The sequence below is a fragment of the Anguilla anguilla genome, chromosome 7 (assembly GCF_013347855.1).
Source record: "Anguilla anguilla isolate fAngAng1 chromosome 7, fAngAng1.pri, whole genome shotgun sequence".
NCBI lineage: Eukaryota > Metazoa > Chordata > Actinopteri > Anguilliformes > Anguillidae > Anguilla > Anguilla anguilla.
In genome coordinates this window covers 38,966,200-38,992,170 of record NC_049207.1, presented here as the reverse complement: position 1 = coordinate 38,992,170, position 25,971 = coordinate 38,966,200, and the positions used below count along the sequence as shown (strand labels likewise).

Below are 25,971 nucleotides of genomic sequence, written 5' to 3'. Positions count from 1 at the left end.
TCTCCTCCTGAAATTCCCTCTTTTCCTTTCTTTCTCTTGGTCTCCATTCTCAATTTATATACCTCTCTCCTTCTCTCTCTGGGACTATTACGGTTGTCATAACACGGTTGTTGAGCTGGTGGGCTTAAAGAGACTTCTCCCAAGCACTGAGTTCTGAACTTTGACCCAGGTAATTTGTGGGATTGCAGCTTAGAGCCTGTGAGACAAAGTCAACCCAGAAAGCTTCACTGCAGGGTTGATAGATCTGCCACTCAGAGAGGACAGCTGCCTTCTTTAACCCTTGTAAAATTAAACAGACGGGGCCCTGTAGGGGGCACCACCATACTTCAGGTTTTTGGGCTGAGGGTAGAAATACCCCCTATTACAGGGGAAGGAGAGAACACTACCACTGGCAGACACATAGTATGTCAGACTGGTGATGTGAGGATGTGACAACAATATAGATTTCAGTTTGACTCGCACCTGTCTTCCTTGTATAGGCAATTGTTCATTCACTATAAATGGGCAATTATCTGTAAATAAGACCCTGGGAAAGAGAAGCCTGTGCTTATAAAGTATTAAGCAGCTTTTTAAGTTGCAGTCTTACTAAAACACAGAGGGGAGGAGGACTGAAAAAAGAGAAGTGAAAAGTAGAACTGGAGGAGAGGAAAAGTAGAGGGAAAGGCATGGATAAGAAAGATGCAGGGGACAAAGAGGAAGGCCCATGTTCTACTCATGTTCACATCCACTTCTTTGTGTTGACGGCAGCAGTAGACGCCCAGCTCACCCTGGACACACTGTAGGGAGTGTTTGTGTGTGTGTATATGCACGTGCGTGTGCATTTGTGTGTGCATTTTTGTTTGTGCGTATGGATGTGTGTGTTTGTGTGTTTCCATCCATGTGCTTAGTGCATGTGTGTTCTTCCATGTGTGCATACGTGCATACACATGCATCCACCCAAACTGGCCTGCACGGTTGCTTACAGATGTTTGCCTTGTAAGGCAAAGTATGTCCGATAACCATCACCGTTAAACTATCACGGAACAGCAAGTGTTCAAATGCATCGTTGACAGCGTTCTCTCCAGCGCATGAGTTAACTTAATTCAGCGTAAGTTGGAACTGTTCCAGGGTTGCAACACCAAAATCTGAAAGGCTTAAATGTATGAAAAAGCCTGAAGTATTGATGGAGACAGAAGTGCTGAAAGGTCTTTCCCCTTATGACCCATAAATCAATGGGGGTTATGTCCCTGCGGCCTAGTTTGGCAACAGGTGCACGGAAGAGGCCCAAAGCACATGCAGTGCACGTCCCGTTCGCCTTGCAGTGGGAAAATGGTGCTCTTCTCCTACAATGGCCTATGCAGCATCTTGGTTTTGGCTATAAAACAGTGACAATAATATCATTAATATATCGGCGCCTAGTACTGATGTGGTGTGCCACATTTAATGTAGTGCAGCACGGTTTTAAAAGCTATGTATGACACGGTGCAGGACCTGCCTGTACCTGTACTTGACAACAGAAACAACCATTTCCCTGTTCTCTCAGAAATGATAATAATAATAATGTGAATTTACAGCTTGCACAAGAGGTTCTTGCGGTGTCAGAAAAGACATGACTTCATTATGGGAACTTTGAATGGTGGAAAGGCGGTCGGTCCATGAGCGGGCAGTTTCTAACTACCCAGATGAACTTAAACTTAAATTTCTAGTGCTGTTAAAGGGGAAATCCGTTCATGAATATGTCAAAAAAGGCATTAAGCATGTTTTATTGCACAGGAATGTGACATTGTTTTTATTTAATCAAACCACTCCATTGGAAACTTGATGATTTTCAGTGAACCGTGATATATGTGCCTTATTGGTATAACTCAAAGTAGCTTGGGGTATGCGGACATATTGTGCACTCTTGGGCCTAATTACAGGAGCTTTTTTCCCATTTGCCAGCAAACCCGCGTCAGTCAGATGTTGTCAGGTGATGCGTACGCATGTCGTTTGACCTGCCCCTATTGCCCCACATTACCTGGAAAGGCCTCCTCCTGGACCTTCTCATTAGATCCCCTCTCATTCATTTCCTCTCTACCCCTCTCTCAGTTTCTGTGACACCCGATGCACCGCGCTCCAAATATTTCCCTTAGCTCGGGTTTCCCAGCTTTGTTATACCAGTAGAGGGCCGAGGGGTCCCCGAAGGCACGATCCGCGGCTTTGAAGCGGCTGAACCCCCCCCCCCCCCCACACCCAACCGCTCGCCCCCCCGCATGCCCCGAGTCTTGCGCTCCAACGGTCGTTAGGGTTCTACGGGGTCCGGTCAGGGAGGGTGTCTGTCTGGCTAAATCTGTAGCCAACACCTGAGGCAACACTAATCATCAGTGAAAGGGCTCATTTGAGACCTGTAATCCCCCTGGATGGACAGACACGCTCGTGCTCACATACACATGGACACACGATTACACAAACACACACGCGTACACACGCGCACACGTACACAAACACACACACACACACACACAAACATACACACGCTCTCTTTCTCTCTCCTTCTTCCACGCGTCTGTTCAGATATTTATTTGTAGGAAAATTCCCCTTGCGCGTATTTATACACTTAGTAAAGCAGCTTCAGAAGATATGCATTATCCAGTCACTCATTACTCATTGCTGTTTTTTTTTCCCCCTGAGCTGCCAGCCACCGTGGTCAGATAATCTCGGTCTGTTTGCTTTCTTTCTGTTTTCCGAGACCGCGGTGGTTCTGCGGGCTTGGTGAAGCCTTGAGGTTGCTCCATCAATCAAAGAGGCAGCGTATCTGGCCTCGTTCAGGTGCTGCCAGCATAGCCCCCGCGCTTTGGCAGGTGACTCCGCGGCTTTGGAAGCCCTCTGCTCATTGGCAGGGGTCACTCCGTCACCTCTCAGCCAAGCCAAACTGCCCGGTGTGTCCTGTGGGAGGTGTGTCACCCTTGGGACAGAATAGCAGAACAGAGTAAGAGCTCTCAGCCAACATGGCTGCCTGCCCCCTCTGCTGTCTGCGTACATCTTATTCTCATGAGCGCTCTCTGTGTGCATCTGGCCCGCTCGCTGTGAAACCCCTTGGGAAAGCAGCAGTATAAAAACTCATTCACTTCATTAGTTCTAGCAGAGGATTATCACAAGTCAGAAAATTGTGAACTTTTCTCCGAACCAGCTGGCTGCAGTGCTCGTCTGGCTCATGCTGAAGCTGTAGGGAAAAAAATTGGCTGGAACAATTCGGAGTTGGTTTTCATTGTATCTTTCTTGAATCTTTATCTGAGATCTTCAAATGGGTCAAATCATCCAAATGCAAGAATGCGGTCTCCAGATTTATCATGCTTTTTGGCTCAAGTGCATTCGGCAAAAAGAGAAGGCGCAGTACAACATGAAAAATTAAAAGCCATTTCCAGCCAGGGCAGCCTGTTAACCTGAGTATGGTGTGCATGCAGAAATGAGAAAGTTATCTGGGCCTTAGCAGGAAAAAGTGAGACCTTGTGGTCTCAAGTCGGGTTTTGCGTGTAGCGTGTTGTTCCATTCTGACTGAAAACCGCAGCATACCCAGCTAGGGCCAGCGGTACGGCCGTGCCCGGCGGCGTTAATGAGCTGAGTCCCCTGTTTGTTTATCCATCTTTGATGATAATGTATGCGTGGCCACAGTCATGGAATGAGCCATGGTTTTCCTCTCCGGAGGAGCAGTAAAAGAAAGATGTTTTTGCCGTGTTGTTGCAGGAGCTCGGTGTCTGTTTTCATAGAACCACGCCACGGGCTAATGACTCTTTCCCAGTCTTAGCCGTGGCAGCGTCTGTGGCAATTTCATAACCGAGCCCCATACTGCACTCGCTCTGTCAGCTCGGAGACCGTGACCCCTGAGTTAATGGAGTTGAGGGACTTTTTAGCGGCTGAACGAGCAATTCATTTCCTGCCAGGAACACCGACTGTGGAAGAGAGGGAGACTTTCGACTTTCTGTTTTTTCTTGCTTGTTTTTTTTCCAAAATGAGAAGTGGAGCTGGGCTCATGTGAGCATGAGATTGGCTGTTTGATGATTGGGGCACCTAGCATCCTCACATGACCTCTCTGGGTGTGTGATGCTGGCCTTTCTATCGACATTCACAGCATTTGCTTGGCTGTTTCATGTGTGCAGCATTCAGCTGTTCACGGGGGTAAGCATTGTGGAACGAGCGCACTGCCTGGCTGTACCTAGTTCCAAAATGAATAGTGCAGGATGTATGTATCAGAGACCGGAGGCAACTCTCCTTGTATTACACAGGGAGGTGTTCATTTAGCTTAAATGCATGAAAAAGCCTAAAGTATTGATGGAGACAGAAGTGCTGAAAGGTCTTTCCCCTTATGACTCATAAATCAATGGGGGTTATGTCCCTGCGGTATGTCTTCCTATAATCTATTTTATATGCATGTGCGTGCATACGTGTGGGTTTTGTTAATGGTGATCTGTGGCTGTTTTTTAAAGATAAAAGAACATCAGATTCAGAACTAATATTTTGTTGTTTGTATATTGGCCACACACTAATCAATCCTAGTTGCATTGAAGCACTTCACCTTTAGTACCAACTTATGGCACTTCCTCTGGTGAGCCTGCCTCCCCACAACAAATAGGGAGGGATGTTCTGCCAATAAAATTAATTATACATAATACTATTGAAATTATTAATTATTTTGACATATATTGGAGTAATAATACGCAATAATAATCCACAAACTGGGCTAACAGGGTGTGTCAAAATGTATTATTACCTTTGTCCCTGGGTTTTGTGAGCTGAAGTTGAGCTCTTTTGGGTTTGTTAAAGATCTCCAAACAAATAACGTAAACAACAAAGTGACCGGAAGAATGACAGATGTCCCTTTGACAATGAAAAAATAATAATAGAAGGTATTTTTGTTACTCAGCATTAACACCTGTGGATGAAGGGACATACGGGATGCTAGACATGAATTAAATGACTTTGTGTGGACTAGCCATTCTGCACTTTGAGCTCAAACCACATGAGGCTGACTTTTCTTTGGCTGGAATGTTAAACATCTCGGTGCCTTAAAGAGACATGTGATGTAGAACACGGAGGGCAGCTGCCCTCTAAAGAGCACAGATGAGCCCCTTTAAGGAAAACAGCGTATATCCTTTTCATGGCTGTCACTGATTTACTGTCTTACAAAAGTGTGCTCCACGGAGTAATGAATCTCAGTGAACAGCAGTTATGAACAGGTAATAACTTATATCTGCAGGAGAGAACGGTAACAACTTTGATCTCTAGCGCAGCAAAGTTTTCAATCCTGAGAGAAATATTATACTTAGGAATCTGCTGTATGACCAGACATATTTTTCAGGGTTTTTTTTTTTCACCAGACATTTGTCGTGCAAGGATCTCTTTAAAAAAAGGACACGTTTGGGTGTCCCCTGCAAAAACCTATTCTTTTTGGCCATTCTCCTCTCCCAGCGAAAAAAAAACCAGAATGATTTCACATTTCATAAATCATAAATAAAACATATTTATAGTGTTGTGTATTTCCAAACTAAGCAAAACCATACCCTTACCACTGTATTCCTTTTTGTTCAGCTATAAGAATGATAATGACTTGCTTTTGAAGGAATGTTTGACTGTATTACTGACAAAAGTTTAAGTACCAAAAATATTCTTTCAAGAAGTCAGTAGCCAGTAAAAAGATCCAGGTTTATTTGAGACATGGACTTGGGCCAGGTTTCAAGTTGAGTAAATTCAACTGGATGTTGAAATTTCATAAGAATTAGGGAGAAAAAATTGTTTACATACCAACAAAAGTATAATTGTTATTGCTCATATTAGTTTTTTTTATGAACATTATTATGGCTAGTCTCAGTTTGTTTTAAGTTACCTGTCAGTGGAACCCAAACATATTGTTTTGTCATGTTAATGACACTCTAATTCTCCACAGGGCACAAGGGAGGCCCTCAACCAGCACTGCAGCATGCTGGGAAATCCCCTGCACAAGGAGAGTGATTTCGGCCTGATCATCGATGGAAAGACGCTAGAGCACGCCCTCGCCTTCGGTGCTCGGCAGCTGTTCTTGGACTTGGCGCTGTCCTGCAAGGCTGTCATCTGCTGCAGGTAACCTGTGCGTCTGCACGGCTGTCACTGAGATGCACATCACAGGCCGGCCTTGTATGGTTTATGGGGACAGCCCCGCAGCAGGACGACCTACAGCAGCTGCGCTGGAAAGGAGGTTCTGTCCATCTCTGCTGAGGCTTTGCGAAAAGAGGAGATGCATGACTTCAAAACAGCTTTTCAACAGAGGAAGGGGACGGGTAGGGTTTAGCAAAAAACCTTGAGTGATATACACCTGTTCCTGTCTAACCGTGGTGCGCTCTGCCGAGATTTGCTTTGACGTTAGCGGTGCTCTCCGTAAAAACGGCCGCGCATTTCCTGCGAATCGCTGCGGGTCTAATCGATTCGGCGCGCTCCCTTCTGGGCTTCAGGGTGTCCCCGCTGCAGAAGTCCGAAGTGGTGGAAATGGTGAAGAAGCAGGTGCGCGTCATCACGCTGGCCATCGGCGACGGCGCGAACGACGTGGGCATGATCCAGACCGCGCACGTGGGCGTGGGCATCTCGGGCAACGAGGGCCTGCAGGCCGCCAACTCCTCCGACTACTCCATTGCCCAGGTGAGAGGGAGGGGTGGGGCCAGGAGTGCGCAGGCCCAGGCAGGCGTGCAGTTTTGGCAAAGAGACATGGCTGATCGCTTTACCCAGGAGAGCAGTTAATTCACAGGTGTGGCCGATTCATAAATTTCAGCCGTTAGGCATAAGGCCAGTTTGGTTCTAATTTGTTCTGAATCTCCTTTGGCATTCATCCCTTTGGCATAGATGTGGTACGCACTGCATTGTATTCGCTACCACAGCAGTGGGGCGCTGAATTCACGGTGACCATCTTTGAGGGAATGCTTTTTTTGTTCTCTGTGCATGGATTTCCTGTTCGAAATTTATTATTTTTCTCAAGCCCAGCTTCAGTGGCCATAGGGAGAGAAAGCAAACAGAATGCTACTGTACAGGGCATTCTCTGTGCTATGGCATTAGATTACTGCAACAGAGAACTTTACATTAGTCTTCAGTTGTGCAATGGCCTGCAGGAACTCTCGACAGTGAAATACAGGGGTCCTTGATGAAAACAGGCTTGTTTTACTACATGGAACGAAAGCCATTTTCTCATTCACTACAGTAGAGTTTCCAAGCTATCTGGTTCCATGCCTGTTACTTGTCCTGTTACTTGTTACATATACGATTTCAGGTGGTTAGTGTGTCAACCATGCAAATTCTGCTTTCTCCTCTAAACGAGCCACTCTCCTGTTTAGTGTGTTTTCACCAACAGGGAATTGGTTTTAATTAATCCCTTTCCTGCACTTCACTTTCCAGACTTTATATAGCCATGTTGGAGAACTCTGTTGAGCAAGAGAGCAGTGTATGGCCATGTCTGTAGATCACTACCTCTAAGAACTGTGGCATATCCTCTGTGTTTAGTACAGTCTAGTTTAAGTCCCCAAGGTTTTCACAACACTTCATGACATTTAAAGGTTCTGAATACCCATCAGAAATTAGTAATGGGGCGTGACTTTTGATTTGGCTTTCAATAGACCAGAGGCCGCTACAACATTTCGACCGCAACCGAGTGAACATTATTAACCTAATTAAGCATGACTAGTTTGCCACATAATTACACCATATTACATAGGTGGGGGTTGGTGATCTCTATCTCAAGCCTCCTTTGATCATTACCCGAATGGCACGGTTGTAGTCCATAAGTGGGTATCTGCCGCAAATTTGAAAACACACCTGGAGAGCGGCCATTTGATCTCTCCGTACCTCTAGCAGTCAGGGCCCCAGGTGGCAGTAAAGAGGCCAGAGGAGTCCTACATTCTGCCCCACCCCCATGTTTCCAGATTTATAAAGTGTGTGAGGCACTTGTGCAAAAAGAGGGTGCTTGGGACGGGTGTGGAGTGGAGGTGGTAGACAGATGTGGCAGGAATTAGGTCTAGACATCCAAACTCTCAAGACAAGTCAGAAGGTGAACAGCTGTAACACTGCAAGACTGACCAAAACTATGGTGTGACCACAAGCACAGCTACTGTAGCCTGGATTAGTGACAGAAAAATTTAGCTTTAGAGCTGAGCAGCAGTGTGGGCACTGGAGCTAGACAGTACATATCGCTCAGAAAATATAGTTTGCTGACTGTTTTTTAATTAACTTCAGTGGAATTCCAACTTATGAGTTCAAGATGATGTTTGAATTCCACTAGTACTGTAAGCCTGTATGATTCAGGGACTTGTAGCGATTTTGAGCTAATAGCACCAGCCATTCGAATTAGATTTTTAAAATTTGTTTAACCATTTTAAGTAATTTATAGAGAGAGTGATTGAAAACTCATTGTATCTCCAGCCAGCGTGGGGCCCATGACCCCTTACTGTCCCATTACTGACATTAGTTGAGCCCTGTATGGTACCCCTCTCACATTTTGTAAAGATTTTCATTAATAAAGGCATGATAGCATATTCAAACCAAGATAAGAAATGTGGGGAATGCTTCCTGAAGGTCTTGCTCCTGCTTGTCCTAGCAATTCTCCTGCTTTGCAGAGAGTGTCAATGATGATATGTTATCCCGAACTTACCACAGGGTCCCTGGTGCCACAGCAGGAGCAGACACTGTACTCAGTGCCTCGGAATGCCAGCCGTAGGCCAATCAGTTCCTTTTCACGTCTCACTTCCTCCCTCGACCCTTCCGCAGTTCAAGTACTTGAAGAACCTGCTGCTGGTCCACGGCGCCTGGAACTACGACCGAGTGGCCAAGTGCATCCTCTACTGCTTCTACAAGAACATCGTCCTGTACATCATCGAGGTAAGACCCAGCAAGAGAGCCTGTTCATATTGGACTGGGAGTCCCGGGGAAAGGGCCGATACCCCTTGACACAGCACAGGCCTCACACCGATAGCAGGGGGCCGGGGACGGCCCTGATAGGTCGAAGGGCGCCTGTCAGCACCAGCCGTATCGCGTGGGCGGGTGAGCTTTTTCGATCGGACATCGGGTCTCCCCAGCCAAAGGAAATCACACCTCTGAGATTGGTAAGAGTGTACCTAATGTCACGAGAGGTGGAAAGAAAATGTTTGGAGTCGAGGCAAGGTCCTGCTGTGTGTCTGCATGGCACCTAAAGCCACCTCCACCCCACCCCCACCAAAGAAAATATATTTTAAATTATGCTTCATATTGCACCTTTCAGATTCTAATATGTTACTTTATTCATTAACATGTATAAAAAAAGTTTTCTTGGAAAAGGTGTTTTGGAAATGTTGCCTAAGGGGTGATTTATATGTGAGCTTTGTCTGTGTATACCTAATACGTTTACATTTTAAGCATATATTCCATACATTAGCTATCGAAGCAAAAGAGCTCAGAAAGCCATATGAGTTGCTCATGGCAGTGCTATGTAACAAAGACCGTATTTGTGTAGTTCAAGTGCAATTAGGCTTTACTCTAAATATAAGGCTTTTTAAACTTTATTCTTTTTTTACCTTTTTGTGCTTCTGTCTGCTTTTGCTTTATGCTTGGTGGTAAATTACTGTGGACTTCAGGCTCCTGCTCACCCTCCTTTATCAAGGCCCCAGACTTAAGGTGCTGCCAGCAGACCCTTTTTTCATCATGTTGTGGGATGACGCATGGCCCATATGTACTGTTCTAGAGACTCTTGGCTCTGTTTGCGCCTGGATTTTGCTCTTACAGCTGATCTCATTGTTTTTGATCCTTTCATTACCCCGATTGACATACTGTGATAGTTCCTATAGGCAGCAGTGTTCAAACTAGAGGTTTTTTTTGTATTAACCCTCATTGTAAGCCTATCCATATAGCCTAAGGTGCTATGAACCTGACCAGATAGACACTTTAGCCGCGTTTCCACCGCAGGAACTATACCCCGGAACTAGGAACCTTTTGAGGAACTCAGTGCGTTTCCACCGCAGGAACTAGGGTCTAAATTTAGTTCTGGGGGCTTTGTTTTACCCCCCAAAACGTTCCTGCTCGGGGGGTAGTACTTTCCGAAAGTACAGGAACCTTTTGGGTGGAGCTTGCAGCGCTGAACATTTCTGATTGGTCGAGTACTCGTAGCATTTGTGTTGTATTTATTTTCCGCCATTACCCGCCATGTTTGAAAATATGCAGCGGCAAACCAATTTATTTTCATAATAACTTCAAATCAAACTTGTATGTTATGCGGCGCAGTAGCCTACTTTTGGTTATAGCCTGTCAACGTCTTGGAATTATAACGTGTGCTCTTCTGTTATTTTCTTGCTTTAGTATTCGTTTTATAAAATGCTAAGCATTCGTGCTGGGACAGCATATTACGTAGGCTACCAAAACATTCAAACGGATTAATTCGGTTGCTGAATATTTTCTTCCGGATTTTCTTTGTTAGCCCGTTGTAATTGACTCAAAACGTTTGATACAGTTATGTGAGGTATGCGGTAGTTCTCCATAATTAACATTGGTGATACAGTACAAGCAAACTGGAAATCACCTTCCGCACTTTTTATCCGGGTAAAATAACAGGTTAATTCTAGTAATCTTCCCTTTCCCTTTCCCTTTTTCAGACTGCCGTAATTTCACTCAATTTTACTGCCATTTTTCAATTCCACGAAAAGACCAGGAAGACTATGGACTCATTTATGGTGCATGGTTCGCATCTGGAGGGCACACTTCGCTGCTCGGCTAGCAGTAACTTCGAAGGAAAGCAAACGGTGGCTGTACCACTACTAATTTACATTTTCACGCAAGTCCGAGTTTTCGTTCTATTATCATTTTGCGATTATCCTATATGGAATTGACGACGAGAAAGTAATAAAACAGCAAATTGTTTACAACGTGTGCATGTTTTCTGCTGTTAATGAATGTGTTTGGGATGATATATGAAAATCAATAAATACAAAAGTAACCATATATAGTCATTGTTGGTAACCCGTTGTATATAAGTGGAATAAACCCCTCCGGGCTGTCCCGGTTATTAGAAAATAATGTAGGCTACTTCGGTGGTAGTATGGGGTTACAGAAGAAATCGTATGACAGATGGACCGACGACAACGTCAGTGGGCTACTTTTGCCTAATCTTCGCGGTACTTTAGACCCCGGTGGAAACGCAGACAACCATTGGCTGAAGGAACCTTTTAGTTCCTGGTAAAGTAGTTCCTGGGACTGAAAGTTCCGGGTAATTTTGGTGGAAACGCGGCTTTTAAAATGAGGTAAGACCTCCCAACTGTTCAGAGTGTGCTAATAATCCAATGGTCTTTTACTTCTTTTGATGAATCAGGAGATCAATTCAAATGTGATTCGACTGACTGGCCTGCATAGGTAGCTGCTGGAAAGTATAAAAAAAATAATATTTGAGTATGCATAAAAGTAATCAAAGTATGCATGAATTATGATGCTACAACAGTGTGGATACTGTAAGCCAGACTTGATGTCTGTGAGACATTTTCCACTGTCTAACAGCAGGCAGGAAATACCTCTCAATTCAGAATACAAAAAGAATGTTCATTACTGTCTTGGAGGAGATGAAATTAACACCTTTTTTCAAGGTTTTGTTTCAGTGTTATGTTATCTTTAACATTTTTTGCAATCTTTGGAAAATGAATGAGTATTTTGTATCAAGGCATTAGCTGTGCTATTCAGTGTGCGTGTCTCATGATTTTCTGAATGTTTGATTTGAACGAATCATTTGGTGCATTATTCATACTGACTTGTAAAATAAGGTACAACCGGTTGAGGATTTTGAATAAATATAGCACAAAGTCTGAGAATATTGTTCATATTGGTAAGTGCACATTGATTGATACACACTGTGGGTGTTGTTATGAATGGACTGTAGCCAGTGGTTGTTTAGCCCCAGTTAGCCTCTGTCACTGTATGAATAGAACAAAAAGCAGCATCCATGCTTGTGGGAGCAGTTTTCAGTTGCTGTTCTCCTGCTTCCTGTTACCTGGTTTCCCTAAAGGCAAATTTGTAGTATGAGTGTTTGCCAAAACTGTGTGAGCGACAATATTATTAAGAGCACAAATCACCCTTAAACCAAACCACAGCCCTTTCTCTCATATCTCTTTCATGTTGATTCTAAAGGAGAGGTAGTGTAACTGGCCCCACACACACAATTTGCCTCCCTCCCCCTTTTAACTCTTGCACACTAGCCTTCAGGCCCCTGTCAAGCACCACGGACCTGTACGTAGACCTCTGCCATCGTGGGCTACAGCTTTCTGTAAGCTGACTCCTCTGACACACAGGAGATATATCAACCTTTTGTCCCATTGATCTTTTATCCCCCTCAACGAAAAAAAATAAAAAATCCCCCCCTCTCCCCTTCCCTGTGGGGGCTCATAGAACGTAATGGTAGAAGTTCTGCTCTTGTTTTTTTTCCAGGACTGTAATGCATCAGGTGGCCTGCACGGACATTCAAGACGTCCGTGACCCCGGGAAAGGCTGAGAGTAACATTTGTCGGGCTAATAGGTTTTGGGTGTGGCCTCCTGTCTCCCCGACCGGCGTTTGAGCCGGCGCAATGCAGATGCTCGCCTGAACGTGGCCGGGCGTCACGGGCGCCCGCGTTTATTTCGGCGCTTCCCGCGTCCCTCGCTCGCTGGTACATGCCGCTGCTTTCAGAGTTTCCTTTTCTTTGTTTTTGTTTCTTTTTGGGGTCCAAGGATCTCAGAGTGAAGGGGAAAATAAGTGGCCCTATTTTTTTTGTTAGGGGGAGGGTGGTGCAACAGGGATTTTTTGAATGAGCTCCTATAGACTTCTCTCTATAATGGGGCCACTCCAGATTGTGAGACCAGCTGCCCGGCTGTTGTCCTCTGGCTGTGAGACCTAGCGCGGGTTGAGGTCTCCAGGGAGGGCGGGGTGCACCCGGTCGGAGATGGGGGTGGGAATATCTTTTTTCCGCGCTTCGTATTTACCTCTCCATTCACGTGGAACAATACCTGATTTGACTGAATTTAATTTCATTTATTAGTTTATTTAACAGGGACAATGCAAATGAATAACATTTCTGTAAATGTACCAGAGTTTGCCTAGGTGGCTCATTTTCATCTGTAGTTGCTGGGCTACATGTGTTTCGACTGTGGAAGGAAACTGGATTACCCAGAGGACCTCCTTCTTGTGAGGCAACAGTGCTAACTGCTGCTCCACCGTGCCACCCCTTGTACAAAATAGAATAGTCACAAAATGGAGTCGTCCTGAACATTAATAATCGCTTTATATAGGTATGCATGTTTCTTTGTTTATTTTTTTCAGTGATGGAGCTTTAGGAGAATGGCAGCTTGAGGAGAATTTATGAATATTAACATTTTTGTTAGTGCTGAGCCTTAAGAACAAAGAAAGAACTTCCTGTAGGGAATTTTATTGGCAAAGTGTGATACTAACTGCAAATGCAGTAAACTGTGTTCTCTGAACAAGGTTAGGTGCAAGGTTAGGACTAACACTGGTCAAATGTGGGTTCATTTGCACTAAGACAGCCAAGTTTTATTCTGAATAGTATAGTGATAACTGATAGGTAATGTTTAAAACCATAAAGCAAAAACCATAACAATAAACCCTGAAAAGACTTGAATTTTGATTTTGCACAGCCCACTGTTCAGAGTAAGTGTACAATGTGCAGGGTAAGTAATTTATCTACTCATGCAGTCAAAAAATAATAGAATGCTTTTTGCACAACTGATTTGAAGGCTTTCCTTTGATTATTGTAAGGAGGATAATATGCATTGATACTAAGCCAACAGTATGAAGGTGTAGTTTCAAGATGATAAAAGTGAACATATGAGTTGGCCATCTTTAGCCGCGTTTCCACCGCAGGAACTATACCCCGGAACTAGGAACCTTTTGAGGAACTCAGTGCGTTTCCACCGCAGGAACTAGGGTCTAAATTTAGTTCTGGGGGCTTTGTTTTACCCCCCAAAACGTTCCTGCTCGGGGGGTAGTACTTTCCGAAAGTACAGGAACCTTTTGGGTGGAGCTTGCAGCGCTGAACATTTCTGATTGGTCGAGTACTCGTAGCATTTGTGTTGTATTTATTTTCCGCCATTACCCGCCATGTTTGAAAATATGCAGCGGCAAACCAATTTATTTTCATAATAACTTCAAATCAAACTTGTATGTTATGCGGCGCAGTAGCCTACTTTTGGTTATAACCTGTCAACGTCTTGGAATTATAACGTGTGCTCTTCTGTTCTTTTCTTGCTTTAGTATTCGTTTTATAAAATGCTAAGCATTCGTGCTGGGACAGCATATTACGTAGGCTACCAAAACATTCAAACGGATTAATTCGGTTGCTGAATATTTTCTTCCGGATTTTCTTTGTTAGCCCGTTGTAATTGACTCAAAACGTTTGATACAGTTATGTGAGGTATGCAGTAGTTCTGCATAATTAACATTGGTGATACAGTACAAGCAAACTGGAAATCACCTTCCGCACTTTTTATCCGGGTAAAATAACAGGTTAATTCTAGTAATCTTCGCTTTAGCTTTTTCAGACTGCCGTAATTTTACTCAATTTTACTGCCATTTTTCAATTCCACGAAAAGACCAGGAAGACTATGGACTCATTTATGGTGCATGGTTCGCATCTGGAGGGCACACTTCGCTGCTCGGCTAGCAGTAACTTCGAAGGAAAGCAAACGGTGGCTGTACCACTACTAATTTACATTTTCACGCAAGTCCGAGTTTTCGTTCTATTCTTGTCATTTTGCGATTAGCCTATATGGAATTGACAACGAGAAAGTAATAAAACAGCAAATTGTTTACAACGTGTGCATGTTTTCTGCTGTTAATGAATGTGTTTGAGAGGATATATGAAAATCAATAAATACAAAAGTAACCATATATAGTCATTGTTGGTAACCCGTTGTATATAGGCTAAGTGGAATAAACCCCTCCGGGCTGTCCCGGTTATTAGAAAATAATGTAGGCTACTTCGGTGGTAGTATGGGGTTACAGAAGAAATCATATGACAGATGGACCGACGACAACGTCAGTGGGCTAATTTGCCTAATCTTCGCGGTACTTTAGACCCCGGTGGAAACGCAGACAACCATTGGCTGAAGGAACCTTTTAGTTCCTGGTAAAGTAGTTCCTGGGACTGAAAGTTCCGGGTAATTTTGGTGGAAACGCGGCTTTAGTCACCTGACTTAAATTCCACTGAGAACACCTTAGGGCCTGGCTAACACCTTGTGTACTGACTAACACCTTTAGTCACTGACTGACAAGTTAGGCCCTGATAAACACCTTAGGCTGCTGAATGATGCTTTAATGACCTTATTTAGCCCATTCATCCCTGACTAACAATTAGATCCACATTATGACAAACACTTTTATCACCACTGCTGACAGACACCTTAGACCCCTGTCAAACTGACATATGAGTGGCATTTATGGCTTGAGCACAAGAGGCCTTTTTTAGCAGAGAGCAATGGACAAAGAGGAAAAGAAAGAAGAGTAAGGAAGTGAAAGGGTAGTGTAGAACAGCCAACTGGTGCTGCTTTGTGAGTACATTTTGAGGGCCTCAAGTTGTCATTGTGCCCCCCTCCCCAATCCACCCCCCCATTCACAGATTTCCTTGATATTTGCTAGCCCTTCTGTTTTCCTTTAATCCCCATTTCTGCCTCTCTCTTTCTCAGATTTAAGAATTAGGCCTTCATTTGCATTTTGGGAGCACACTATAGCTGGACAAATGTCAATCACCCCATTCCCCTTATATCCATAGACTCACAACCGCACACCCAACTTTGCCAGCCTTGGGACTGTGCTGAAATCACAGATTTTTGATAATGAATACCTAGTGCCCCCCCCCCCCCCCCCCATTCACTAAAGAACCATCATCTTTTTCTACTCCCACCCTAGGCTTTCAGAATGTGCAGTGGGAGAAAAAGTCTGACACACCCCTTTGGTGAAGGAGGCTGGACCGAGAGTGTACCCCCCACCCTCCGAAATAGAAAAGTTCAGCTCAACAAACATTAAACAGTTAATCGATGCTTGGGGTTTGGGTGGAGCTAGACAGTTAGGTGTAACTATCTCAGTCCTGTTCCCTCTTGCCACTGGTAGGCATTATTTATCTTGACAATATATCAGCCCTGAACTCTCATTAACCCAAGCTGGAATTAATTCCACACTGTCCCAGCCTGCTGGTGAGTTACTACCCATTGTGTGACTCTAACAAAATATATAGCTTTGGTTTCCACTGAATTGAACATAGCAGAAGCAGCAGGCATCATTCCTGATTTAGTGGAAAGGACAGTAGTAGAACATGTTTTGTGGATGGCATACTGGTCCGGAGGAGGCCAGAGAGAGATACACGGTGGTTCCCGCTGCCTTTTCATAAAAGGGTGTCTGACATTATAAAAACAGAAGTTGAGCGGTGCCAGCTCCATTGAAAACAACTTCGCAGTGGAGCGCATCTGACGTGGAGTGAGTTGGCAGTGAAGTGGGGTGAGGTCACCAGAGGGGAGAGAAGGGGGCAGGCATTTGTTTTGGGAAGGGAACAATGTCACGCGTTTGCTCGCACGGTTAGGAAGCCTGGTGTAGAGGTGATAGGCAGGGGGAGGGTAGGGTTGAGACTGGGGTGGGGGGGGGCAGGTTGTGGCCCCAGGGTTTGGCTTTGTCAGACCCAGAACATGTAGCAATTCACGCTTTCATAATGAGGTTAAATGAAGCGAAGAAGGACTGTGCTCTGGCAGGGCAAAACACAGCAGTCTAAATCTGTTCAACAAAGGGAGACAGAGAAAGAGGAGGGCAGAGAGAGAGAAGTAAATAATGAGGAAAAAGAGAAAGAAAAAGAAAAAAAAAGAAGGATAGAGACAGAAAAAGTGATAAGAAAATGTATTTATTCATTCATAATTGATTCATAAGTTTATCATGTGTAATTTATTCAGCTGGTTTGCCTGTTTGCGAAAGTTTCTGTTCTTTTTTTGGTCAGCTAATGGTGCCGTAGTCTTGGTGACGGGCACTGAACAACATGTTGCGTTTATGAGCCGGTGTGTCTGGGTGCCCCCGAGACCTGGGCCCGACCTCCTTCCAGGATCCGGGTCTTTAAAAAACGCTTAACCCGGGCCGAGGTCGAGGAAAGGGGGGGGGGGCGGGCCCCGAACAGAACCTGTTTTCCCATAATGCCTGACAGACTGAGCTGTACGACTAATCAAGAGAGGAGGCGATAAGACGCATCACCCCGCATATGTTTCACATGCACATATTTCTTCCCTTCGCCATTCCAGATTTCGGCTCGGCGAAAACCGAGCCCCTCCTGATCCGTGCAGGCCGCAAGCCCCTGCGCCTCTCTCTCATAAGTCATACCAGGGCAGGCCAATATCGTGGGATGGTGGGGGGGGGGGTGAATGTGGAGGGCGGTTGTCTTGGGGGGGAAAAATGTTTGTTTGATATACGTTCAGATTTAATCCCTGGGTAAATCCATGGGAAATTCTACACCATGGAGACAGACCCTTGAGGTCTTACTCTTCCCTCGTCTGACTTGGGCGCCTTTCTCTCCCTCTCTCTCTGTCTCTCCCTTTCCCTCTCCAATATGTCACCTCAGTGTGATATGATTAAATTCATCTAGCGCAACTATTAAGGAAATCAAGGTCGTGCCTTCAAAGAGTTCAGCTCTTTCTGTAGGTGCTCTTCCTGCCTTGATGTGAGGCCTCCTTCGAGGTTTATTTCAAATTTGTATTTCTACAGTTTGTATTTAACTGCATAATTTTCTGGAAGAAAATTCCAGCAATAACTCAAGGGCAAGTATTTGATGTCTTGGAGTGCCTTGGACTTTTTTGTGCCTTAAAGTAAGCTTGATTTTCCATTTTGCACTATTTTAAAAATGTTTTTAGAGCTTTTTTTTTTTTTACTTCCTTTTTTGATGTTTAAGTATGTGATATAGACCAATTCAAATGTCCTTAAAAATTTGGAATGTAAATGTTCTTTGCATCCAAGTTAACATTTTTTTCACTCACATGGGGCCACCCTTGGCATCTTTTTAGAGTGTACTTAATAGAAGAGATGTATTACTGGAATGTTAATAAAGTATATATATTGTAATGTGTATCATTGTATAGAGATGTGTGCATTTCCAAAGTGTGCTGTACTATGTTCATTAAAATTGAATGTAGAGTTTCATAAAGGGATGAGGAGAATCTGAGGCCTGTCTGTATAGCCTCATCCCACAGTATGCCCTTCACTGATGCTTATCGGTGCAGAGACAAGATGCTTTCCGCAGCTGTCGATGACAGAAAGCATGCATCTGGCCAAATTTGGGGGGGGGGGGGGGAACCTTATCTGCAAATGCAACATCATTACCCTCCTCTTACGTATTGCAGTTGTGCAGAGTTAGTCCATGTAACACCCAGGAGGAGCTGAATGCAGGGTCCAGGCCAAATGAAGCAGTTCCGTGTTTACCCGTAAATTATGCTGAGCCTACTATAAAGTCCATTCGGTTCACACCTGCTGAATCTTGCACTGAGTCTAATAACAGCTAAATGTCATATTAAGTTAGCAGCCCTGAGTATCTCACTTTATTTATTGTCTATAAGGGTGACCCCACCATGTTCTGTTCTGTGTATCTCTATGACATACGTAACCTTTCCTCATTCACATTATAATGAAAAGCAGGGCTTACAGTGATGTCATTGGCATTCCTTTTCCTCAATTTCACATTTACATTTGCATTTATTTGATTTACATTTATGATACCACACCTTACGGTATTTTACCTCCAAGAACCTGGTGTAGTGAAACATACTGTATGTCTGCTTTTCTTCTGGTCAGTTCGTGTGTTTCAGTAATTAATTACCGTTTCTTCCCTTCTCCATCATAGATCTGGTTTGCCTTTGTGAACGGTTTCTCCGGTCAAATCCTGTTCGAGCGCTGGTGCATTGGGCTGTACAACGTGGTGAGTTCTCGTGATTTACTCTTCCCGTTCCCGACGCCTGTGAAAAGGGGTCTGTTTCATTCTGCCTCCCCTGGCAATTCCTAGGCCAGAAACCAATTTGCTGCGGCACCCCCGAACAGGATCCCTTTATGGCAGGGCTGTGTCATCGACATCCTGAAAAATTTAGCGTTTATTTACGACCCGTCGTCGAGTCCACATCCCCCCCGTGCCTGGAAATATGTACTGTATGTGAAAGAACAACAGCCGTGCATACCCTTGAAAGCACACGAGCTGCTGGCGAGTAGCGCTCAAAGCAGCAGGATGCGCCCAGAAATGAAACACCAATCACGCGCAGTTCTGATGAGTGGGTCCCTCAAGGTTCAGTGCTTGGAACCTTCTGAAAACCAGCACATACTTTTTTTTTGTCATTTTACATTATACTTACCAATTGTATGTCTGATTAAATCATCATACACTTTCATGTAATGTGGTGATATTTACAAAATTGCATTCCATGGCTTTATTGGGACGGGATTGGGTACCGTGAGCCGAATCCACCTGGACAGTAAGTGGCAATGGGACACATCTTGTTATCTACCAGCCAAACCCAGCAAACCATCCAGACCAGCTGGGCCCCAAATACAGCTGACCTTACACCCCATGAGATTGTAGCAATGTTTATCTTTCAGTAGTTTCCCTGGAAAAAACTACCTCACAGGGTAAAAAAAAAAAAGGAAAGGAGAATGAGAATGAGAAAAGGTGGGCCAGCAATTGCCACTGAGCAAGGGAAGCTATCAATAAAATGATACCCCATGAATATGCAAGTGTCTACAAACAGGACAAATACCACAATTGCTAGATTATTTTAAAGGCTTATTAACAAATGGGGATTTGCTAATGTCTTTTCCTGCTTGTGTGTATGTGTGTGTTGAACACAGTTATTCACGGCACTGCCTCCTCTTACTCTGGGGATATTTGAGCGCTCCTGCAGGAAAGAGAACATGCTGAAGTACCCAGAGCTCTACAAGACATCCCAGAATGCAATGGGCTTCAATACCAAGGTATTGCTATCTGCTGCTCATATATATGTGACAGCTATATCTCATAATAATGGTCATAATTTATGGAAGGAAAAACTGAAATCTCACATGAAATTTAAATATATTATGAGAATTGAAGGCTTGGGTCTAATACATGTGTTTTTGAAGGAGCAATGCTTGTTGTATTTGAAGTATTTCCAAATGCACTCACCCAAACAAATGCTTTGTACTTGATGAATGAAGAATATTAATTCTAAAGGAATGCTTAATAGTATGAAAAAGTTTTAGAAGAAAAACCTTTGATCCAATATTATACCCAATAACGTAGTCCTAAGAGAGCAATGTAAAAGTCCATAAATTAAAGATAAGAAGCATATTTGCCAGTTTATGAGACTTAAGATGTATTTTCCTTCCAAAGCCTTCTATCTAATTTTAGCAGCTATAAATAAAAGGATAATGTCTCTTTGGAGTAAAATTAGAATTATTTTCCTGTTGAAAAATAAGGAATTCTCGTTTGTCATCCTTTGTCTGTTACTGTTATTCCTGTCTGGATAAAGGAAAAAATATATTAGGATACAAAAAAATTAAAATATTTACTCACTTCAAGTATAGTTACAGTACAGTTACTTTCCAATACATTTAAATCAAATGTATGTTTAATACATTCAAATGAATTTATAAAAACATTCTAATATTCAATTACCTTGTATTTGTAAATAATGTATTAACAAATATTTTTTGAAAATGCTTTTTTAAAAATACTTTGAATACATATTTTACCCGAGTCAGGTTTTATGGGAGGGGACAAACACGCTCTCACATACATATATTCTTCAAAATGCATGCAGCATTATGTACATACTGTATGTATAATGTATATGCACGTTGTGTATATCGAGATAGAGAGAGAGAGAGCAAAATATTAGTATGAAATTTTTTTTAATTTAGAAAGTTTTTTTTTTCCAAATGAAAAAAATGACCCTGTCACTGTTGTTGCCGTGGCGTTGACAGGGCTGTCCATCAGTCTGAAAGAGCGCGGTCTAAGAGCTCTCTCCCCTGCTTTTAATAAAGTCGTCTCCTCGCCGTAGGCACTGGGGTCACCGCCAAGTGGAAATGGATTACAGGCCCCCTGTGGAATTGGAGGTCAGGGTCGACCGAGGACCCCGCCCTAAAAGTCTGTACGGGGCGGGGGCGGTGTGATGGTATTCGCCGTGGAAACCGCGCATTTTCTTTAAACGCAGCGTGTGCGCTGAGCACTGGAAGCTGACACACGGCTCATCCCTCCCAGAAGGCTTTGCGGTTCCTGGTACCGCTGCATACTGGAGCACTAGTTTGATCAGCTGCAGTTTTCACTAAATTGTTGGAGGTCAGGGATCAGAGTCAGGTAGGCAGACCCTGGATCAGTTTGTGGTGGAGGAGGTTGGCCGTGTGAGCAGCTTTACAATGAAGTAAGCCGTAAAGTCTCAGCCCATGAATCTTTTTTTTCTGGCTGTGTGAGAAGGGTTTTAATTTAAGGACAGTCAGGTGGGGATTTTGGCAGTCGGACCCGACTGCAGAGCTCACGCTGCCAAGCAAAACGGAGCAGAATATCTAAAATTCCTGCCGTGATGGTGATTGAGACGTGAACATTTTGGGAAAGGGTGAATAGAAACAGACAACCTTCAGTTGTTTCTGTTTTGTTTTTTTTCATTACCTGCTTTTTCTAGCCTTTGGAGACAGATCCAGAAAGAGTCTTTTCACTCTCTCTGCCTGCTTTGTACACTTGTGAATGCCTACTTTGGGGGGGGGGGGACTTTAAATGTTTAAAGACCCACAGGCTGCGTCTCCTTTCACTTTAAATTATTTGCACGGCACTGATGTCACCCTAATAAACCCAGCCAATCACAGTGGCCCCTTCAGCTGGGTTATTATACCCCTATAGTATTTGCTGGCTTTTTTTCCTTTACACCAGACTTCTATAGGGAAAGGGGGAGGAGGGGACTGCAAACATTTGGCCTGACGCAAAGTGCATCCTTTCAGCGTTTTCTTTTTAAGCAATTAGCGAAGCCACAAAGCGCACATCTCTTTCTGTAGAGCGTGGCAGGGGTGTTTACAAAGGGGTCCTTAGCAACCTGCTGGGAGACGACGGGGGCCCTCCCTTTGACAAATGATTATGAACATTTATTGATTTCATTAGCATTCATTTTGGGAATGAGGGGTGGGGAAATAGAAGCAGGGGGTTAGAGTCACCTTTGAGTTTCAAAGCAATGAGGGTTCCAGAAATCCAAGGGAAAAGCCCTGTTTTTAAAAGGACTGCCTGTCAATTAACAAACACGCCCCTCACAACAAGACCATAGGTGCTGAAAAAATAAAATACAAGAATATAATAAAAAATAATATAAGGTGCAAGATGAGTTGGGGGTGTATGCAGAGTGGGTGTTTTGCAGGTCGATTGGTTTAAACTAGGGGTGTCCTGTCTTATCCGAAAAGGGCTGATGTGGGTGCAGGTTTTGGGTTGAGCCCAGCACTATGACACCTTATTGAACGTATCAAGGTCTCAGTTGAAGACAATGATTAGTTATTTTGTTGAATCAGTTGTAGTGCTGGATTAAAACAAAAAACCTGCACCCATGCAGGGCCTTTTTCGGATACGATTGGAAACCCCTGGTTTAAAGGCATATTTGTACTCGTTGTGATTATTTCTCCCCAAGTGAGCTGCTAGAAAATGAGGTGGGTGGCAGTACTCAGCATGGGGGGCCAACAGGGGGGCCTTGGTGGAGGGAAGGGGGAGATGACTGGTGGTGGGGGAGGGGAGCGGCCTTTTTGTTGGTCTGGGCCCTGGTTTGTTTTTCCAAGACAGCAGTCGGGGTGAGAAGGTCACAACAGAGAGGCCAAAGTGGCAGGGAACTCTGCAGATATGTTTTTCTTTTTTCTTTTTCTTCTCTTTTTTTTTTATTTTTTTTTTACTTTCTCTCTTTGCCCTCGCATCACCACCCCCACCCGCGATCCCCGCCACAATGAAAGAGGCGGGCCGCTAGAGGCCGAGCAAAAGCGACCTCACATTATTAGCACAAGAGGTCCTGGTTACGATGATCAAACTAAAGGAGAAAGCGCACGTTCCTCCAAGCGGGGAACTGAAGTTCCAGTCCATGAATAACTTTTTTCACACTTCCTTAGGAACAATATCACTCACTCGTACTTTGAGCTTAAACAGCAGGACGCTGTCAGGACTGATTTTTTTTTCCGCCTTGTTAAACGCTCATTTGTTCGGTGTTGCTTGGCCCTAGTTTGCGATTTGTCTCGGAGTGCGTGTAATGTTGTCTCAAAAAGACGATCCCATAATATTGCTTCAAGGTAAAATGAAATGAAATTGCCCATTTTGTCTGTCGGAATGTAATTAGAAATGGAAAAACGAGGAGGAGGCTGCCTTGCTTTCCCTCTTGGCGGCTTCCCCATGTTGTCACATCTAATCAGTTTCAATTTTTAAAAAAAAACTTATTATAAGCTTTGTAATAACAGGAGTGAATTGGGCTGCGGAGGTGGGACGGGGGCATGAAAGTCCCCATTCACCCAAATTCCATTTGTACCCGTCTCTGTTTTCTTTGGCGGGATACCTGTGTAATGTCAATTTTAAACAAGGTGGCATTGCTAAAAGTGTATTGATTTAAATGGCTCATCCAGCATTTGCACGTGCAAATTCACACGCTCGTGCACTCGCCTCACTTGAGCGTGTGCTATATTGTTGTGATGAGACAGTGTTTATTTCTTCACTATTTCTTACTTGCATAGCGCTCCTGTTTTGTTACCCACCGTGGCAGTGAAATCTAATGAAGGCAAGAAAAGAGGATCAAAAGAAATAAAACATTCATCTTTCTCACCCTCTTACCCTCGCTCATTCTTTCACATTCACAAACACGCGTGCACACATACTATACGATGTATACCCCTACGACTCATCCCCCACATCGTCCTCAAAATTTCTGTCAGCAGTCAACCTACTCGCTGTGCAACCTGACAAAAGCAGCACTTAGTCAAGTGCTGAGCCGAGACAAAGGGCCGCGAGGGGGTTGGAGGTTGCCGGGGTCGGAGGTCACCGGCGGGGGTTTTCTCATGGCTCCTGTCACCTGCAGGTCTTCTGGGCCCATTGTCTGAACGGCCTCTTCCACTCCGTCATCCTCTTCTGGGTTCCCCTCATAGCCTTCAAGCATGGTAAGCAGCTTCCAGAACTTTCTTGGGAGAATCCCAAAACATTTTCTTTTTCCACTTTCTTGTCCCATGAGACAGTGATTTAGTGATAGGGAAAATAAAATAAAGAATCAAAGTGAGAGGAGATGCCATCGACAAGGAGGATGGGCTTAAATTGCAAACCAGACTGTGTTCTGTCTGTGATTGGCATCCAGACAGGAACCTCCAGTCTTATAGAGCCATCACACCACAGAGAACGTGTGGTGGTGAAAAGAAGTGTTTTTTTTTAGTTTGTTTGTTTTTGTTTATTTTCATGACAATCAAACTGTGTTAGAAAGCATGCCAGTGTGATGCTAGCCGTGCTCCGCATACAGACAGCAGCTAACGCCTGGCCTTTTTGTGTATTTTCACTTTAATTGGTCTTGTTTTTCATTTTCATTCAGCCAGACTGTTTCATAATTACTGTGCGAGACAGTGGGACAGAAGCTCTGTCAGTATATTGGAAATAATAAGCACCAAATTAGTGGCGTCTCACTGAGCTGGCCATGTCAAGTCAGGTGACATGTTCCAGCAATCCCTTTGTTAGCTCTCTCTCTCTTGCTTTTGCTCTCTCTTTCTTTCTTTATTACTTTCTCTCTCAAATTTCAAGTTCCAATTCAAATGAGCTTCATTAGCATTATGTACATAGATGCATTTTGCCAAAGCATTGAGTAATATAACAAACATATAATAAACATATAAACAGAATACATTTCCTCCTCTCTCCCAAGAGAGCCTCTCCACCTTTGAAAGTGTCTCTGATTCAGGGAAGATTTTTTATTTAAAGAAGTACTTCTTGCCTCACTGTACTTTTTGCATTTTTGTGAGAAAATTAAACTCTGACTCAACCTTCTGAATATGACAGAGCAAAGACAGATAACAGGTTTTCAATAGCTGGTAACTTTGGACATGGTATATTAAGGTTACTGTTCAACTGCTCGTGAGTCCTAGTCAGGTACAAGCTTAGCTGGAACACCTGCACATACAGTATCAGGAGCAGGGCTGGGAACAGTGCCCTTACACCACCTGCAGCTCAAAATTACAGGGATAGTTCCCTTCCTCTGGCTTTTGACCCCCTTCCTGTGTCTGATCCAGGATCCTACTTATGCTTAATTTTACCAAACCCCTGTAATCAGGTATCTTGCTCCATGCGAGAAGAGATATAAAGGTAGATACTGTAGGACTAGGTGCCTGTTTTCACCTTTCTTTATATGACCTTTTCTTTCACTCTTTCTTTCTTACCCATACTTCTCTCTCTCTCTTTCTCCCTCTGTCTCTCGCACTTGCACTGGACGCATCCTGAATGCATAGAGGCATTTTTATCCTCATTACCACTTCTCAATGCAAAGCTTTCTCAAGCTTCGTTTTCAATGTAGGGGAGCGAGTTTGCTGAGTGGAAATCGCATACCCACCAGCCCCCCACTCTTTCAAAGGGTTGAATGTTGATTCCTTTTGCAGACACGGTCTTTGGAAGCGGCAAGACACCGGACTACCTTCTCCTCGGGAACATGGTCTACACGGTAAGCTTTTTTTGGAATGGTTATTTAGTTATTTAATGGAAAGTTCAGATACCCTTGCCTAGGCTTTATTGGCCTTTGCACACCAGACTCTTGTGTGCCATCATTAGCTTTCCTGGAATCATGATTCCATCTCAGTTGTCACGCTGATTTCCACTTCTGTAGAACCTGCTGCAAACTGCAAAATAGGCAGCCCAGGTGGTCTGTGTCTTCACATCACCCAACCTTATTGCTGCAGGCGTCTGGCTGTTAATATCATTTCATTCAGATGCAATGAGTTGTAGCTGGAGGCCTACTTTTACTGTCCATGCGAGACAGTGACATTAT

At 43.9% G+C, this 25,971-nt stretch overlaps 1 protein-coding gene across 6 annotated transcripts in view; it reads left to right on the top strand.

Moving 5' to 3' along the window:
* Window positions 1-25,971, top strand: part of LOC118231837 (probable phospholipid-transporting ATPase IA) — a 114,286-nt gene that overhangs the window by 74,621 nt on the left and 13,694 nt on the right. For all 6 annotated transcript variants that reach the window (XM_035426133.1, XM_035426131.1, XM_035426135.1 and 3 more), the window contains 7 exons: window positions 5,900-6,072; window positions 6,441-6,624; window positions 8,737-8,847; window positions 18,831-18,905; window positions 19,823-19,945; window positions 24,034-24,112; window positions 25,586-25,647. In XM_035426133.1, the coding sequence (XP_035282024.1) occupies window positions 5,900-6,072; window positions 6,441-6,624; window positions 8,737-8,847; window positions 18,831-18,905; window positions 19,823-19,945; window positions 24,034-24,112; window positions 25,586-25,647 (807 nt within the window). The remainder of the gene's footprint in view (window positions 1-5,899; window positions 6,073-6,440; window positions 6,625-8,736; window positions 8,848-18,830; window positions 18,906-19,822; window positions 19,946-24,033; window positions 24,113-25,585; window positions 25,648-25,971) is intronic.